Source organism: Pleuronectes platessa, chromosome 18, assembly GCF_947347685.1.
Source record: "Pleuronectes platessa chromosome 18, fPlePla1.1, whole genome shotgun sequence".
In the NCBI taxonomy this organism is placed as follows: Eukaryota; Metazoa; Chordata; class Actinopteri; order Pleuronectiformes; family Pleuronectidae; genus Pleuronectes; species Pleuronectes platessa.
In genome coordinates, this window is record NC_070643.1 from 18,595,845 (window position 1) to 18,615,014 (window position 19,170).

Consider the following 19,170-nt stretch of genomic DNA (forward strand, 5'->3'; position numbering starts at 1 on the left):
CAATTAAAAGAATTCTGATTCTGAAGAATGTCAGAGTTTCAAATAAGAGCAGAAAATGGTTTTGATGTTGTTTTATAATAAGAAACTCACATCTCTAAGGCCAGGATGTCTGTAATAAAAGGTCTGGTGCATCCTGCAAAGTCAAGGGACGCAGGTGCTTTTTATAGACCTAGGTTATAGAAAGAGATAAAGAGACATCGGCTATCTATAAAGAGAAGCGTTGCAGAGGACAGTGCTCAGGCGAACAAGGCCGAGGGAGCAGAGGTGTTGTGATTACTGCGGCGTACCCGGGACAGAATTAGCTGGATGGACAGTGATTAACCTTTAAGGTTTGCTCGGCCACGGGAGGAAAAATAATTACACCCGCCGCCTCCCTCCCTCGATCCCTCTCTCTCTCCCTCGTTCCACAGGGGGCGTCGGAGGGCGGGGACTCGCTGTTTACAGTCAACAGAGACAGAACGAGACAACGGGAGTGGAAGGGGACGGCCTGATGGAGAATACAGAGCAGTATTTGTCTTCCATCAGACGGAGGAGGGTTTCCTTTTTCTCACCTCCTTCCCTCTCTCGCCCTCCCTTTCCCTTTCCGTCTCATCACCACCTCCTCCTCTCCTCTTCTGTTCGCATCCTACCTTCTTGTCACCTACACCCCACGTCCCTCCACTCCCTCTCCCCACTCTTCTCACCATCCCTTTTTTATTCGCTTCATCATCTCATGCCCGACACCTTTTCACTTCGTTTCCCTCTCTCTCTCTCTCTCTCTGTCTCTCGTCTCTGGCTCGGCCTCCTACAGCTGTATACGCCTATAGCTAACAGCTTGAGGAAGCGCGTCCAGGGCCCAGAAATACTCCAGCGTCTCTTCGCCGCGCAATATTTTCTCTCCCTGCCAAAAGCATGTCCAGAAGCGACAGCTTAGGAGACTTAAAATACTTCTGTTTCCTTCTCCTGCTTTTTTCTGTTTCTCACCATTCCCATCACGCGCTTTACCTCGAGAGATACTGTAGCTGGTAGATACAGGAAATTTAAAAAACGGATATGATAATGCATGGAACTATCAATATTAAATGACATTTTATATATTTCTATAAAACTCTAGCTTCTCTTAGCGAATGTTATTCCTTCCGGTATTGAATCTGATTTAATTCATGTGAGCAATGTGCTTTCAATCCCTGAATAAAAATATAATAAAAAGAAGTTGTTTCTTGTCATCTGTTCAACATCTTTTATCCATTTGCACATTCCCTCCATCAACCCTATTTCACTCTTTTCTGTCCCTCTGTCCGTCCTCCCCGAGGACGCAGACGGGCTCCAGTAATAGGCTGCGTCCTGCTGAGGCCAGTGGCCTGTCCCCGCTCATGGTGGTGGGCTGTCGTTTCCCATTTCATCAATATGGAGGAGGGAGAGGGAGAGAAGAGGAGAGGAGAGGAGAGGAAAGAAGAGAGGAGAGGAGAGGAGAGGAGAGGAGAGGGATGGGAGGTTGAGAGCCGCCCTGAGCAAAGTGTCATCACTCAGCTAAACTTTCTCCTTCACACTCTCCATTTTCCACTTGCTCGCGGACCAGCGCTGGGGACAGAAGCTTCTTTATCACACCCCAATGGTTTTCCAAGAATTTCAAGGGGAGACAAAGATTTCTAGAATTTGCAAAGCCATGTTTGAGAGTCTGTAGGCAGACTGGTGCTGGTGGTGGTGGTGACGCAGAGAGCTGATGGTGGCGCTGGTGGAGGAGGGCGGCTGCTAGAGTTGCAGAGGAAGAGACGAGGGAAGCTGAGAATCACCGGGGTGAGGAGGAAGCCGGGCGAGGATGGAAGATAGCAGCGCTTGGGTATTGTTATGAAACAAGATGACGCCTCGTGAGAAGTGAGAAGTGTGTTGTGGAGAAAGTGAAGAGAAGATGTGAGAAAGTGAGAAACTCCAAGGAAGGGGGGGGGGGGGAGCAGAGTTCATAGGAAAAGCAAAGAAAGGAGGGATGACTGTAAAAAACATATAAACATGCTTTTGTGGGTGTGAAGGCAAATTATATATAGAAAGCTGAAGCATATCACACAGTCAGAATAGATAGGGGTTATGATTCTGATCCATAATTCACATACGTTATTGTTTACTTTACTGAAATAAGCACATTTCTATGCCTCTGTGTGACAGTCAGAAATAAATGAGGCCCCAAATATTGAGAATTCGTAATATTAACGTTTTATCACTTTATACTAAACGATATCCAAAAAGACAGTTTTTGTACATGGCTCTTGTTGCATAATCTGTTTTGAGTCATCACTTCCTGCGGGCTTCGAAACACGCAGCGATTGCCATGGCTACAGATGGCGTGTGCATAAATTCTGCAGAGTAAATGATTTGAATATGTATCAGGATGTGAGATGTCAGTCTGCTTGTGAATAATCTTCACCCAGGAGGGATGCAGATACAGCTTGTGCTCGGGAAAAAAACAACAACCTGAAGTGTTGCGCGGTGGTGCGAGAGGATTATATGTTCGATGTGTGAAATGTGTCGGCGAGTTTCCAGGGCTGGAGGATCTACCTTGTGTGAGGAGCTGAAGGGTCCTGACTTCCTCCCGGACGCGCAGCTGCAGGACCTGCTGCAGGATGTGCTGCCTCTGGGCTTCCTGCATGATGCCCATTCGCTCCAGCTTCCTGTCCGTCAATCTCATCAGAGCCCGCCCTAAATTGGGGGAGGAGATATAAAAACACAAGGATGAGGCCACGTGGATGGGCAGCACTTTGTTGTCATACCCGAGATATGTTTTTTTACCCGATTTCAGGCATGTGCAGAGTAAAATATCTCATAAATCTGAACCCGAATATCATTTCAAAAGTTTTGTTCAATCTCGTAGGATCTCGAATCCATAATACAAATATGTTAGCTCCATATCTAACAATACACGTCCATGCTAACAGATCTGAAACTGTGTGCTGCTGTAAAAACGAAGCTCCTTTTTAAGTTACAGGAATCTACTGTGAACGAGAAGTGAAAATTATGAAAATTAAGAGCACGGGTTATTTTATTGAACCAAAATTAACAGGTAAATACAGGTTTAGTAAAGGTTTTCTCACATTTTGATTTATATTTTATGAAAAATAGGATGAAAAAAAGGTTCATGGCTGGTCAATGCTCATCATAACATTGCGCAGGAAAAGGTGCTGTGTCAGCTTCTAGACCTGCAGGCGTCATGTGTCCATCACTGCCGATCAGAGGTCATAACAACCTGTGACTACTGCAGAGGTACTTGACCTGGGAAGGTAATGGTTATAGCAGTCATTCCCAAATGCAGACAAAAGCCAGATGTTAGTGGAAAAGCAGCTATTGCAACAGGAAGTGAATGTGGGTCTCGTTGTTTTCAAACTAAGAGAGGGTGGACAGTGTCTCCAAACTTCTCGCTAACTCCAAAGTAGTGCGGCTGCCGGGGCGTAAGAGATGCATTTTAAAAATCCAGAGTGTCGCAGTGTGGATGTAGCCTGAAGGTTAGGGGACAGAAGGAGACAGAAGGCAGAGGGGATTCTGTCTGCACTGCTGGAGACACTCTAAAAGATAAAGCATTCATGTCAGCGGAGGAGCAGATTGAGGAAACGCACACAAACAAAATGTGGTCACAGGATTACAGCTGCATGAATCATCAAGAGGGGAATTCTGCAGCTCTTCAAGGCTGCAACATTGTTTGTGACAGAAAATCAAAGTTTTATGAGTCCTCGCTCGTCACGTGGCCTCCGATGTGTCGGAGAGATTTCTATTAGGCTCAGCGTTGTTCTGAAACACATGAATATCATTTCAGCGGATCCCTCCAGCAAATTCCCTCACAGCTCTTTCCTTAATTGCAAATCCTTGTATAAAAATCCATAATTTAATCATTCAATCAGTTTCTATGAGGAGGATTTGGGCTGCTGATAAAACGCGAGTGGAGTGTGGTGTAATTATTAACGCTGGTTACGAGTGCCTTTGTATCGGGGGATGGTAAATAGATAGGATGATTACTCGGGGGGTAATTACTCGGCATTAGGTCGGACCCCGACAGCTCCCTTTGCTCTTCTGCCCCCGATGGCAGAAGAAGCCGTCTCTGATTGGCTGACGGACGAGATAAAGATCAGTCCAGTGAGTTTACAGTCTGATCGTTGAAAGAAACAAATGTGACCTCGTTTGACGAGAGTGGAATTGAATTCCAGAGCATCACACGGGTGATTCTTGATCTTCTTCAATGACGATTTTTCACAACAACAAACAACAGAGAGACAGACATTGATCATTTCACGTCTCAGGACTTGTACGGACAATCTGTCTGAGCTCATTAGGACGAGCTGAGACCCACAATACCGCTTTACCACCGCGGCACAAAAGATCAGTTTTAGTGGTGTAACGTCGACTGTGTTTCGAACTGTTTTCTCCCGAAGCCAGATGAGGGCTCAAACGCCAAAACGTGGAGAGGAGGCTTGGAAGCAAAATGGCGCTCAGAGTACCCATTACTGTTCATAAACACTGGGGAGCTAAGTGGACTCATAAAAGCTCAGAAGAGAGGGGAGCATATTAAACGAGGGAGATGGAGAGACAAAGATTAGCGAGGTGGAAAGAGAAAGTGGACTAATGAATCAAAGGCGGGGCAGAGGGCGGGAAGTTGGGGAGAAGAGGGAGACGTACAAATTGACAGGAGAGAAAAAAACGACGTGCACATAAAGTTATGCCGTTATGAGTCTATAAATATTGAAGTAAGCGTCGCGTGGCACCTCGCCGTGTAACCAAAGATAGATCTGCATGGAAACAGAGGTTCTCCGTGTCTCTGCCTCAGGGACGTCTGTCTTGAATAATGGGACAAACAAGAACATGTCTCCATAACCAGGAGACAAACAGACGGATCAGACACCATCATCGCTCATGTTTATTTGAAACACACAAAAAAAACCTTTAGGGGTTATTTATGAAGATATTCACATGTTTGAGACATAATTGGAATTTTTGTCCTTCAAATATTTTTCATTTATTTTCAGAATGTGCTAAAGTCTCTTTAGTTCCAGAGATTTAACCTTTAAATTACAGTTAACAGCAATAACACGTATAAATCATATTAAAATTTGGTTTATGGCTGATTCCAAAGGTTTTTGTAAGTATCTTTAATTTCCACATCCACATTTATAAAACACAAAGCCCAGGTTGAAGAATACTTTTACTTCTTAATAAGATAACGTGTAATTTTCTCTTTACACCTTTGATGTCATTAGTTCAGCGTGTTGTGTGTTTGTTACAGTTTGTGTACTTTGTGACTTCCCAAGTGAATTTACTCTTTACGACAGGATTCAAATCACAGACTCATGTTTTATTTGCCGATGTCACAACTCAACCGTCTGTTTGCATAAAGCTGGAAGTAAACAACACTAAGAGCAGGAGCTGCTGATGACTCAGCAGGTTTCTGCAAAAACATGCTGATGCTGAATATTTCAAACGTGGTGGATGGCGGGGGGGAGGGGGGGGGGGGGTCTTAAATAAGTAAATATAATAAACAAAAAGGTATCTGGGCTTGTTGAAATGGGAAAAAACATCTGGCAACATCTATAACATAGAGAGGAATGCTCCAGTGGGCTGATAGCATGTCTCTGGATGTGTATTATTAGTTATTGATTGTATTTCTTTCCCAAAAAAGTGTGGACACTGACAACTCAGATTTCAACTGGGTTTTAAAAATGCATTTGAAACTATAATTAAAGTGTTGGATGACTCAGCAACCCCAGGGTCCGTGAGACCTTCCAGTTAGGTTTCAGAACTGATCATTAGAAGGACTTTCACATTGATTGATTCACTAAAGCTTCTATTTAGATTCTAAATAAATCCGTCCTGTCGTCTTCTAACAAACTTGTAAGTGTATAAACTCGGGCAGGTGGAGATCTCGTGGACGCCTGGAACACGAGGAGCTCGGTGACTCGGAGCAATCTGCCAGTTCTCTGTGGCGGCTGCCAGCGCTCTGCTCCTTCCGCCCGGCGAGGCAGCTTCAGCAGGGAGGAGCGGATTCTGATCGGAGGCTAAGCTCTCACTGTCTTCACCCTGCAGCTCTGAGTGACTGGCGTCAACAGACACTCTCAGCTGGGAATTTTTTCAAACCACAATTAATCCAGTGAGCAGTGTAGCGTGGCCGCGAGGAGAGGAGGAGGAAGAGGAGGAAGAGGAGGAAGAGGAGGAGGAAGACGAGGGGGGGAAGGACAGAAGAAGGAAATTGGTCAAGAGGAAATAGATGTGAGGGTGAGATTCTTTCAGAAGAAACTAGATAGAGATAACTATTGACCCAAAACATACACATGACACTCTCTCACTGTGACGCCAAGTTCTGCTCCTCTCTCAGCTGGAGGGAACTAAATTAATCCCCTACAGGCCTGAGCCGTGCCATTTCTCTCCAGCACTGTAGGGGGCACCGCAGCCAGAATCTACAGAGACAAATTCAGGAAAAGGAGAAACTTTGAGCGTTTTCGATCAACCTGTGTTTCCCCGAGACAAACCTGTTTATAAAGATGGACGATGTCATAACTCTCAAAAGTGTCACATTGTTTTGTTTTTGCTCCTGATCATCTGGTGACCTATTGTTGTGGAACCTCTGGAAGAATTTCCTTCAGGGATATTAAAGTTATATCTTATCTTTAATTACGCTGCAGTCCCAGTTTCTTTAATCTATTTATCAAACCTATTTGTTAATTATGCAGCCAGGGGCGAAGCCGGAGGGTGGCCAGAGGTGGCACAGCCCCCCCCCCCCTGGAGAAATTGACTTGTTTTGAAGTTATATCTTATCTTTAATTACTTTGTTGATGCTGTAAAAACAGGATGAAACAACAAGATTGAAAGCTGAGAAGAACTCTCAATCGGTCGTGTGTGTGCATCGAGCTCCCCCCTGATCGCCCTTTACACAGAATCTGGTTTCAAGTGGCGTCACCAGCTAGAAATATCTTACCACAATTTCTGTACAGCTGGAAGTGGAGATGCGTCGTCCATGTGTAAAATCAATGCTGCCGGCTGCAGTGTTTCATATTTTAAGAGGCACGTGATGAGTTTGTGTTGCTGAGCATCGACTAGGATCAGGATCTATGGTTGAGCGGAGGGCCACATGGTCACGTACAGTGTTCAAACCCCCGACTCTACTCTTTCTATACGTCATTAACATGAAGAGATGATATGTGTGGATGCTTTTCTTAGTTAAGCAGATTTTTTTTGTGTATTTGTTGTTTTCTACATAGAACAAACCAACACTACATGCCTGTTTATAGAGTGTGAATGTACACTCCTTCCCTGCTTCCCTCCTATCTCACTCCTCCACTCTCACTCGCCCATTCAGAGAGCTGGACCACCATTACTTATCAGCCCTCCTGGAATGAGGTAAATAATTTCTTCCCCCTCCTCCAGCCTGAGAGACGAGCTGCTCCTGCTTCCACTGTACTCGCAGTATTTCTCCCGTTACCTGTAAGCTTGTACCGAATGTGGTTTTACACACAAACCAAAATAGGAGCACACGTGTTATACACACGTACTTTCACGTAAACACACTCTGACGTGCGCACAAACACAAACACGTCGTCCCTGGGAAGTAGATTAATAAGCGGTGGCTGAGATTAATCTGCAGCAATAGCCTGGCACAGTCAACCACGGCTTTGATGAATGGGAGCTTAAACTGCAACTGTACGCACACAGACACGCACGCACAACACACACACACACACCAATCTGACATAATGGTACACAGACACAGCTCCTGCAGGAATTTGCTTCATTGTGCAGGTGGTGCTGGAATGCCATGCTACTTATGGCTGCGTGGGGCAGAGAGGCATCAGAGAATGAACCCTCCTCTGCCTCAGACTTCTCAAATGCTATTTCCCGGCCCCCGACGTGTTTTGGCAGCCGGTTTTATTCTGGTGCACGAATGCATTCCACTTCTCTTCAGGTAAATTCTCAATACCTCCGCCTCTGGGGATGAATGTCACCGAGCTGCGTCTGGCAAACTGAAGTCCAAACCTGCATCACACTCTGTCAAACACGGGAGAACCAGGAATGCGAGTGCAGGCGGCTGGATTTAGTCGGTGTGCTTCTTGCTGCCATGTGCAATAGGACCCCCCCCCCCCCCCCCCTCCCTCCCTTTCAAGAAAGAAAAGCAAGATAACAGTGGATGCAGTTTGCTGGCGATGACAAAACACAGCTACACAACAGCACAGGGCCGATTCCTTCACGGGTCTGCACTGTGGTGCTGCACAGCTTGAAGTCCTTCAAGTAAATGGCGGCTGATTGTCCCAGTCACAGAGTTGCTTGTAGCCCCGCGGGCTAAAGAGGCTACTGCCGCCACCCGGCACCTGTGATCCAATGCTAATGCTGTTCCTTACTGCAGGAGGAGGCCGGGTTATGATCCCAGAGAGAGGACGGGGTTCAGTGTATAAGTAACGATGCTGGTCGTGGAGAGACACAAACGCACACACACACACACAGACACACACCCACACGGATAATAAGCTGCCTCGACTCTCGACTTGTCGCAGCAGCGGCCGCCTCATGCTGATTTCACCGCCGCTGATCTATTTCCGTGTGCCGATCATTACACCACACCTCTGCTGGTTAGCCGCAGCCAGCGACCTGCAGCCGGATCACTGGCACTGGGAACAGAGAGACAGTTTACTGGGGAGCTAACTGGCTGCTCTGAGTCTAACGACCACAGATTTCCATGGTTACTTTACGAGGTCGACTGACTGTGAAATACAGAAAGTTATTTTATCTTGACATGTGGAGGAAATCACAAGGATTTAATGAACAGAGTTGATTTGATAGCAATGAAACTGTCGTGCAAACCTTCATTTGATCATGTAACACAACCGTCATGGTATTAAAACATATTTTTGTATCTTTCAACAGAATCACGATGTTTAATTTTTTAAATTATCGTCATATAGAGTCGAATAGATGATTAAGCTCTGTTTGCATTGGGGCATGGATGTGACTGACAGCTAGTACCGTCCAATGGGTGCAGGTCTCAGGTGTAGGTGGGCGTGCACTGTCCTCGAGATCCAGTCAGGCTCCTCCCCTTGCTACACCAAATATGGTTACTAAACTGGAGGCTTCAAAGCTGCAGCTCACAGTTGATTGCACTTGGCTGCAGCGTGCTACCTCGCTAGCGCCCCCTACACAACCAGGAAGTTGTGATAGTGGAAGTTTATAGCACTCCTCCTCCTCCACTAAATGAGGAGAGAGCAATCTAGAGAGGGAATTAAGAGAATATCATAGATGTTAGAAAATGTTAATTCCTGCAGCTCACAAACATCCTGAAAAGAGAGACAGAATACAACCCCGGGCAGAGGGCCGGTCTCTGCAGATAAACTCTCTCCTCTCGTGGGCCGGTAAGTGATGATTGAGGGGGATTACTTCTGCATAACTTTAGCTTGAGATTGTTTTCTAGGAAAAATCCTGCATAAAACCTCTGTTCTCCTGTGCGGCTGATTGATGGGATTTTGCTTTTTTTCTTAGTGGATTTTATTCCTCTATATATTGTGTCTTTAAATGATGAACTGCTTTTATTTACCACATGTAAAACAGTCTGCGTTGAGACGATATAAGAATAAAGATGCCTCACTGTGCCCCCCCCCCCACACTCCCTTACCCCCCTGAGGCTTTGCCAGGTGACATACCTTAAGTCATATTTCACATACATGATATTGATTTCAAACATATTGCCCAGCCCCCCGTAATAAATCATAAATCTCAGCCTTTGTACGGGTTTAACAAACCATGCTGCTCCGGCTCTGAATGTCGTTTGTAAAGATTAAAGTCGTGAAGAAGGAAACAGAAGCAGCAGCAGAGATAAAACTGCAAAAATAAATAAATATGCACACAAGACTTTGGGCTTCACCGAGGTTCTGCCTGGTCAGAGCTTCTCCTTCCTCAGCCTACTGGTGAATCAAAGAGATTCTCTTCAAATAAATGTCCTTTCTATCATCATCATCATTCTATTTGTCCTCACTTGTTACCTTCGCCAAGCCGCAGCTAAATGTCCCAGTTAAGTCCATTGATCCATTCATCTTTTTATCCCGTTTGTTTTGCTTGGAACTTTGTTTTAATTTGCTGCTTTCACATTTTTTGTTTGTTTCCTTTTAATTTAGTCTCTTGTGTTGTTTTTTTTAATTTTTATTTCCCTGTACAGCACCTTGAATCCACCTCCAATAAAACGTAAACAAAAACAAAAACATCCCTCGTCTTATTTGTTGGTTTGTTTGCTTAATTGTCAGCGAGATTACGCAAAGTGTCTTGCCCAAGTTGAAAGGAGGAGCCGGGGATCAAACCACCGACCTTTCTGGTGAGTGTACGACCCGCTCTACCTCCTGCAGCCCCCCCCCCCCCCCCCCCAATGAGTGTTTACATTATATAGAATCACAACCATACGTCTTTGTGCAGCTCCTCCACTCTGTGAGTCTCTCACTCTCTCTGAAGATTAACTTCCAAACTCTCCACATGGAAAAAAACAAGGACGTTTTTTAAACAGCTAATCGGAGGAACAGTGGTTAATTTTATATCACACATTCTTATATAATCACCTTGCCAATGGCATCATTAAGCACAACTCCCTCTGTCAGCGGATGATATTCCACCCCCCCCCCCCCCCCCACCACGAAAACAGCTCATCACCATCGAGCGGCTCAGATTTCTCTTTTGGAAATTAACTCAAAACAATGGGCGCCAGCGGAGCCGTTTAGTGGCCCGAGAGTTGATTCCAGGCCGTGTTAGTCCCTTTGTCTCGTTTATCCGACGCCTCTTCCTCCATTACACAGCAGCGATTTTATGACAGCAGTCTGGTGCCTGCAGAATTCATTGCCTCATCACTCACGAACTGTTTAGGCCTTGTTTCTCTTTGTCCTGGTCTGGTTTTTTAAAAACAGCCACCGTCAAGTTATGTCCCTTTTCTGCGGCCGATCGAATGTACATGTTGTCCCCGGAGTGAGACCTTCCAGTGGCCGAGGGGATCTCGACCTGTCGCCGCTCGGGCCGCTGTGATTTTAAAGAGGAGAGATGATGGATCCAGAGACAGAGGGAGTCGAACACAGACCTTTAGAAGGAGTGAATTGATACAGTGGGAGCTTCTGGAGACTCTTCATTAAACTGCTAATATTACAGGCTATTAATTATTCAGGATTAGGGCTTATGACACCATACATCAGTGGATATTATGAGGCCGGTTATTCATTCTTCCGAGTTCTCCTGCGAGAGAGAAAACAGTTTCACCGATGGACGGAGGGAGAAACATTTAAGTCCCACTTCCGCCGTTACACACACATCTACTTTCACACAGGTACATAAAGACCTGTCTATAGAGAAGCATTCCATTTAAACATTATTGTTATATTATAACTACTTATTTCTTTTGTCTTTTCAGCTTCTACAGATAATCTACATCTGTTCATGTGGCTGTAGAAGCAGGAAACACTGAATTCATGCTGCAGTCCCAGTTTCTTTAATCTATTTATCAAACCTATTTGTTAATTATGCAGCCAGGGGCGAAGCCGGAGGGTGGCCAGAGGTGGCACAGCCCCCCCCCCCCCTGGAGAAATTGACTTGTTGTGAAGTCAATCAAACGACCAACAAAGATCCCTAAAGCGACGCAGAGAACAACAAAGAAACACAACACAACAAACAACTTCAAAGCAACACAAAAGGACGACAATTTAATGCAAAAACATTAAGTTGTTTGTAGTTAATCTGTGTCAGGGTTTATGTTTACAGATATGAAAGTTTTTCTTTTAATGTCCATATGTTTTGTTGTTTTTGTGTTTACACTTTACTTATAGTTTTTTTGAATTTCTATTTATGATCGTGTCCATCAACCCTATTGTTTCATATGGGGTCCATCCGGTGTCCATGTGTAGTTCTGAAACGTATTGATCTATTCCTAATGTTTCACTTAAAGATGTTAATAGAAAAACATCAGCGTTCACATTTTTACTTGTTTTATAACTGTGCCCCCCCCCCCAGTTCTCTGTAGCCAAACTCTACAGCTGCATCTAATTCTGCCTTTGTGAGTTTTTCAGAGACTCTGGATTTCAACAATGTGATGTAATGGTCTTATCTGACAGAAGATATATAACTTAATCACGACTCACACTTTTTCTCCTCTTACCTCCCTCCCGCTTTTCACGACCTCTGTCATCGCACCTTTTGTGCCGAAGACATCTCAGTGTCAGAAAAGTGTGTGTTTGAGCTGTTCTCTCACCAAAAGAGCTTTGTCCTGGTAATTACGACAGATTAGGGACTAATATCTAATTATGCTTTAATGCATTTTTAATGACATCTGAGTGTTAAAGTGAGATTTGGCGCGGCCCTCTGTTGGGGGTGGGAGGTGAGGACCGAGAGGAGGACCGGGTTTCTTGGCAGCAGAGGCTGCAGGGAGGAGGATGAGAAACATTGATTTCTTTGGCCGAGGTTACAGGCGCCTTGCAGGGAGGCAGCTGCTGCATACTGAAGTCATTCAACGTTAAGACGATGCACTCGCCCTGATACGCAGTAAAATGCTCCCCCCCCCCCTCGCCACTGTTTTATGTCAGGGGAGGGGAGGACACAAATGTCTGTTTGAATTATGATCTGGAAAAGAGAGTATTTGCTACTTTATGAAGGGGACGACTACGGTGCCAAGACAAGTGAGATTGAGCACCGCTGGCAGCTGAAAGGGGGATGAGGAGTCGGTTGTGGACAGAGAAGACAGCCGAAGCCGTTAAACTCTGGAACGTCCAATGATAGGAAACCAAAAGAGAATCAGACACATATGTGGACGCACATGAACGTACGGGTACCGATGTTCCAGGGTCACAGCTGCTGTACGACAACACGCTGCACAAATAGATGTTTTCATCCCGGTTTGTTTGTCTACACACTTGTTCCCCACAACAAATTTCCATTCATCGTTTGTTCCCCCCCCCACACACTTGTTTAGTCTAATAAACCGCAGGAACGGGGAAAAAAAGAAGAATATCTACATAATATTTCAGATTGATTGGGATGCAAATTGCCTTGTGAGCCAAATTGGTGTGGCCTGGCCTCTTTTAATTGGGTTCTGTTAATTACGCTCGATGTGAAGACAAACTGAATTACTTGCAGGTTTTTTGCGCATGTCATTATCTCCTAATTGTGCCAGTAGGGCAGCGTGTGCGAGTACAGTATGTGCATCGCATATTTGAGTTAACCCCTTCCTCTCCTGCAGGACGCCGGGAAAAAAATCATTACAGCTCAATAACAAACACAGGTCATTAAGTTAATGCATCATTAGGAAGGCAACTTTTAATGTTTTAATTACTGAAAGACTAATAAGAGAAAATGTAATTTATTTACAGACTTTAAGTGAATGCATTAGGCTTGTCAGCAACACTGAGGGATTTAATCTTAAAGTTAGATTAATTTTAGTTAATCAGATGTGAACCTCATGAGAAATTCCACCTGAGGAACGACTGGATGACTGCACCTGACATGATTTCTCTCTTATGAGATAAACTCTGCACAGATATAATAAGAGGAGGGTCGTTAGCGGTGTTTTAAAGACATAATGTTAATAAACAACTAAATCTGTTTTATGTTTTGTTTTACTCGTGTACTTATATTATCCAGAAAGTTTCTAACAATGTTCAAACCCAGAGAATTCCAATTTTATTCAAGGTCGCCTTTGGTTGTTTCATATCCACTTTGCCTGCAGCTTTTTGGCCAATTAGCCACTTAGCTGTTTTTAGCTTCCACTGTTCTTTATCCATCGCTCGCCCAGTAAAGCACAAACACACGGGGGAACCAAGCAATCCAAAGAGATTATGGAACAAGTCCTGTGATCCTGCACTGATTAGCGACATCATCAAACACTTCCGTTAGTGTTTGGAGTGAGAAGCCCCTAGTGGCCAAAGTAACAAATTATTTACGTTATAATCTAAAATACGTTCAATCTAGATTAGTCCCTCAAGTGATTGATTTGTTATCAAGAAGGCCAAAGACACAACAACTTCCACTTCACCTCAAATGAGAAGGAAACTAAATAAAACTTTCCCTCTACTTGGTGAAGCAGAGGTTCACCAAACATGCAATGAACTGTGGATCATCTCCCGGACCCCGAAGCTGCAGAGGAGAAATATGTGCGAGTTGAGCTGCAGAGATTCATATTTTCACTCCATTAAACAGACGATGTTAAATCTCCGAAACCCGCCGCGCAAACGCATAACAGTCAAAATGCATCAAAGGGTAAAACGGGAGTGAGAGTCTTTACGATTTAACTCCGGCAGCCAGTCGGCGAGTCGAGGAGGATCCACGACAGCGACAGATAAACATATTAATACGATCAGTCGTGAACCGAGAGACTGAGTGCACGCCAATTAATGGTCGTCTGTTGCTATGCGGAGAGCGGCGTGGAGGTGACCTTGAGGAGCCTCGTTAGGGGAGTGATTGACGTGGCGACTGTTGCAAGTGGAAATGCCGACACTGGGGGGGGGGGGGGGGGGGTGGCAGGACCACAGGCGGCCGTGGGAGCAGAATGAAATCAAGACGAGAATAAATGGCGGGAGAGTTGGATGAAAGAGACGATTTACTTTTTTTCCTGCAAACTTGATTTGAAAATTATGGTTGTCAAAGTTGTGGGGTTTTGTAAACTCGTGTCTAAAGGAAAGTAATGGACCTGATTAAGACGCAGATACTGAACCTCGGGCTGTTTTCAGACATAAACTCTTATCTCCGGTTGTTTCAAAGACCCGAAACTCACCTGTGATGTCGTGCTGTGTGAAGGAGTCGCTGTAGATCTGGTGCTGATTGGGACAATGCTTCTTCAGCCACTTGCACACGTCCTGTTGGGTCCACAGGGCCACGGGCTTGGACAGCTTCACGTACCCCGGCTGCAAAACAGACAAACATCACAATTCTGAAACACTCACAGACACTAACTGATCAAATGTCGTTTTAACATGTGTTTTACCACCGATTGGCCAGAGTGAAGTCATGTGACACCTTTCTGGGGCCTGGATTCCTCCATCAGGCTGATTGTGTTGTGTAATATTTACTCGCTGCTCTAGGACATTGACTCTCAAAAGATCAATAAAGTTTTAATCTTGGTTATAATGTAAATAACAAAAACTCCAGGATAGTCAATAAAGAGACAGTTATACAATCTGAAGAGTTTTACTCCTGCATGCTGCCCCTATAAAGATCAATCGATCTGTCAGAATGTAGTTAAAGGGTAAAATTTAATCCCTTATCCATTTTGTAATTTACAAAGTATGTTCTCAAAAGTATTGATTAAAAGACAAAGAGTTTAAAAGGAAGGAAAAAAGAACAGAAGAGGAATTTGAACCGGACCAGACGGCGGAGGAGATGTGAACAATATGTTTTTTCCTGTGAGCGATAGAAGAGGAGTTTTGTTCCAGTTTTTTAAGTTTGTTTGGATGATGATTTCTGGTTTAATGGTGCACAGCCTCTTCCCAGCATTGAAGTATCCTGGGAAGCTTTAAATATGAATAAGATGTTGTTTACAATTCTGTTTTTCTCACTAAATTACATTGTAAACATGCTTCAGGCCTGAGAAGTGCATCGGCGAGGTCTTCCTGCTGCAGCGCTGGACTGTTGTTGGCACATTTTCCTCAGAATCAACAGCAAGTGATGTTGTTTTGCACTTATTTAATTTCAAAATCAACAAAATATAAGAACTAGAAAAAACGTCTTTGCAAAAACGACATCTTTGCAAAACTTTGACAACTGCAAAAGATATAAAAAGAGAAGAGAGAGAGAGTCCAGGGTAAAGATTTAATGGTTGTTGCAACATTTCCGTCAAAACAACAAATTTCCACCTCATGCTGGCACAAGATGACAAGTCAGGGGACAACTAGAGTAAACACTGCCTCCTCCATGTTAGTTATAGGGTTTGCACCAGGCAAAAAGTAAACATGCACGTTAAATACACTCATTTTAGGTCACAGTTTGGTTTTTAGTTATCGATGCGATAAAAACAAGGTCAAATGTCATGATTGACATGATTGGCTCCAAATGCATATGTCGGATATTTTGGCTTAAGTTCTACATATACAGTCGATGACAGATACTGATACAAACAGAGGCTGATCCAAGACTTGCTCGGCCACTGTGGGGTCAGAAATAATCGGTTCTATTAGTATCTGACTGTACACATATAAAGTACATACAGATGTGTACATATACACATGTCTATTGCTCTGGCAACACTTCCACAGCAGGTGGTCTGGCAGCCGCCTGCTGAAGGGTCGCTCTTGAAACTGCTGGTAATGCTTTTGATTTTGATTGAGGGGCGACCGAAATTACAAATACACAGAGAGAGAGAGAGAGAGAGAGAGAGAGAGAGAGAGAGAGAGAGAGAGAGAGAGAGAGAGAGAGAGAGAGAGAGAGAGAGGGGTGATTCAAATTTCACATCCACTCCCCTCCACTCCACTCCAGCCTGCCCCCCCGCTGCAGCGTGGAATGGCATAGCAATGGCCGCCCTGCTCCCCTCTCTCAGGTACACGGCAGCGCCTCCTCTTCTCTGCCTCGTTGCTCCCTCACCTAATCGCACAACTCTCACCCATATTCAATCCTCCTCTGTCCCTGGCAGATCTATCACATTGTCTGTCTCCCCCCCCCCCCCCCCCCCCCCACATATTGTAACTTTCATCTCCCGCTCTCTCTATACATCTCACCTGTTTCTTATTATAAAAAGGTACTACACCTCACTCCCCTCCTTCCCTCCTGCGCCTCCTTCCCACTCACTCACCATCGTGGTTAGAAAGAGAAATTGGGGAGACGTACTTGCTTGTTTGGGCATATGGTCTGAAATCCCCCTGCAGGTAGGAGAAGTGACAGACAGCCAAAGCTGGCAGGTCGGCGGGCGAGGCGAGGCCACCGCTCTTAATGCGATTGCTTGGCAGCCTGTGCGGATGGATGCTGAGTCTGCAGGGAGCGCTGGCAGCCGTATCACAGGAAGAGACCACATTAACCATTAAACACAGCTCCACTCAATGCTAATTAACCCCGACTAGGAGCCCGAGGCGACAGAGAGAGAGAGCGAGGGCCAGGGTGTGGAAGGAGTGGAGGGACAGAGGGAGGAGAGGAGGGAGGAGAGGAGTGTCTGCTGCAGAGAGGTGAGTGTGAATAATGGCGGGACTGACAGATGAGGCAGAGGAAGGGGGAGTGGATGCAGCAGAGGTTGACACAGGAGACCCTCTAATTTTCCTACGAACCACATTTGTGAGTCAATGGACATCTGTGTTTTACATTCTGCACCGAATTAGCCCGGTAGCTGTGTTCCCGGTGCGATAGGTGAGAGCCGGTGGCTTCCTGCCTGGCTGCGGAGCCAGAGAGGATGGAGAGTGGAACAGCAGAGTGGGGGGGGGGGGGGGGGGAGAACGGGAGAACAATCCTTCTCAAAGAGCCGCGCTCCACATAGACTCCGGGCCAATTAGAGATTTTGAGTGACAGCGGCGGGGTGAGAGAAGAAGAAGCCGCCTTTATTTTCTAAGTGGAATACATCTGGGAGCAGGCGCACACGCACACACACACACACACACACACACACACACACACACACACACACACACGGACACACACAACCACACGTGCAGCACAGGCACTTATACACCTACACTGTATGAATACAATGTATGCAAACACACACACACACACACACACACACACACAAAAACAAATCCTTTTCCACATGAGCCAACACATGTTGGTTGTGTCCTTGGCTTTAATTGATATCTGAAAGCCCAGTGCAGCTCGCGGTGTTCTCCACGTTACCATGGCAACGGAGCAAGGACAACCTCAAAAATTAAAGACAAAGAAGGAAGCCTTCGGGGGGGTGGGGTGATGGGGGGGGGGGGGGGGGTGTGCACGAACGAAAGCAACAAGCACCAGTCTGAAATAAACATCCAGCACATTAACGACCAACGGTGGACAACAAACCATTACATACATAATGAAGCATGTAATTGTACTTATTATACTGGGAAGAGTTTAAAGATCCAGTATGATTGTACTCGGCTGAATTAATCAAGATTAAAGCAATAATGCCGTTTGCTGGAAATACGGGAGAAAAGAGGAACTGGGAGTAGAAGAGCACTGGGAGGCGTCAGGGAGACAAACACCATGTGTCAGAGTGTGTGAACTTGGCAGGAGGAGAAGTACAACGCCCCCCCCCCCCCCCCCCCCCCCCCCCCCCCCCTCCCCCCGTCCTCATGGTTTTCATTTTGGCATCGGAGATCGTGGAGCTGATTGTCGGGTCAAACGGCTTTTTACACTCAATTAAAAAATGTTAAGTAAAGCAGCAGATTTAAAGACATTGTTTTGTTTTGTCGCTGTATTTCGATTTTCACCGGCTGCAGAGATTCCTTTAGTTTTTTCAGAGTTTTGTGAGTCACCAAAAATGTTTGACCTCAACCTCGGACATTTCCCCCGGACACAAGAAGTGGGCAGAGGTCATCAAGTGTGCAAATGCAAAACAAGAAACTAAAACTGCATTGAGCTGCAGCTCCAGAGCGAATCACATTACAGCCGCGGAGCCGCCTTCATTACGAGATGTTCTCAAACGCAGCTGAGATCAAAAAACAACAGAATCTCATTTCTCTTTTCTTCAGCTCGAGAAAAAACAACGAGTTGAGACGTCGCGCTGCCGAGTGCGTGAGGAACATCGAGGGTAAACTCAGAGTTAACAACGTTATTTCAAAGAGACTAAAGGTGTGATGTATATTTTATGAGACAATCGAGTTAGTGAAGTGGAGTTTTTGAACTTTAGCTTTTTTTCAGATGTTTGGAAAAAGTGTAAAATGCTGCTTTCTTGTGTGAACGTCTGGGTATTAAGAATAAAAAAAATCCTTTTGACTGTTTGCATTTCAACAGCTGGAAACAGTCGAGCACCGAGGATCACTGACAGACACACAAACACACAAACACACAAAAACACAACTTCATGGGCGCAGGTGAGAAAGAGTGGTGAGCCAGACACGTCTCGTTTTTCCCTCCCTCTCTCTCCATGTTGGTTTTTATTCTTTTTAACAACACACGCAGGTGAATCCCAACGTGATGTTTTAACAGTCAGTCAATCAAAAAGGAAAGACCGCTGAAAACAACAAACACCCGTCAGTCACACGATGCAATATGGTTTCCTCTGCAGGAGGGTTCAGACACGAGGTGCATCTTAAAACACATCTATGC

General features: G+C 45.1%; 1 protein-coding gene across 1 annotated transcript in view; it reads right to left on the minus strand.

Annotated features, from left to right (window-relative positions):
* Positions 1–274: 274 nt before the first annotated feature.
* samd12 (sterile alpha motif domain containing 12) overlaps positions 275–19,170 on the minus strand; it is a 38,460-nt gene continuing 19,564 nt past the window's right edge. Inside the window, exons 3-6 of the mRNA XM_053446114.1 lie at positions 14,723–14,852; positions 2,530–2,670; positions 985–1,001; positions 275–952 (exon numbers count right to left, since the gene is read on the minus strand). Of these exons, the coding sequence (XP_053302089.1) occupies positions 785–952; positions 985–1,001; positions 2,530–2,670; positions 14,723–14,852 (456 nt within the window). The 3' untranslated portion in view covers positions 275–784. The remainder of the gene's footprint in view (positions 953–984; positions 1,002–2,529; positions 2,671–14,722; positions 14,853–19,170) is intronic.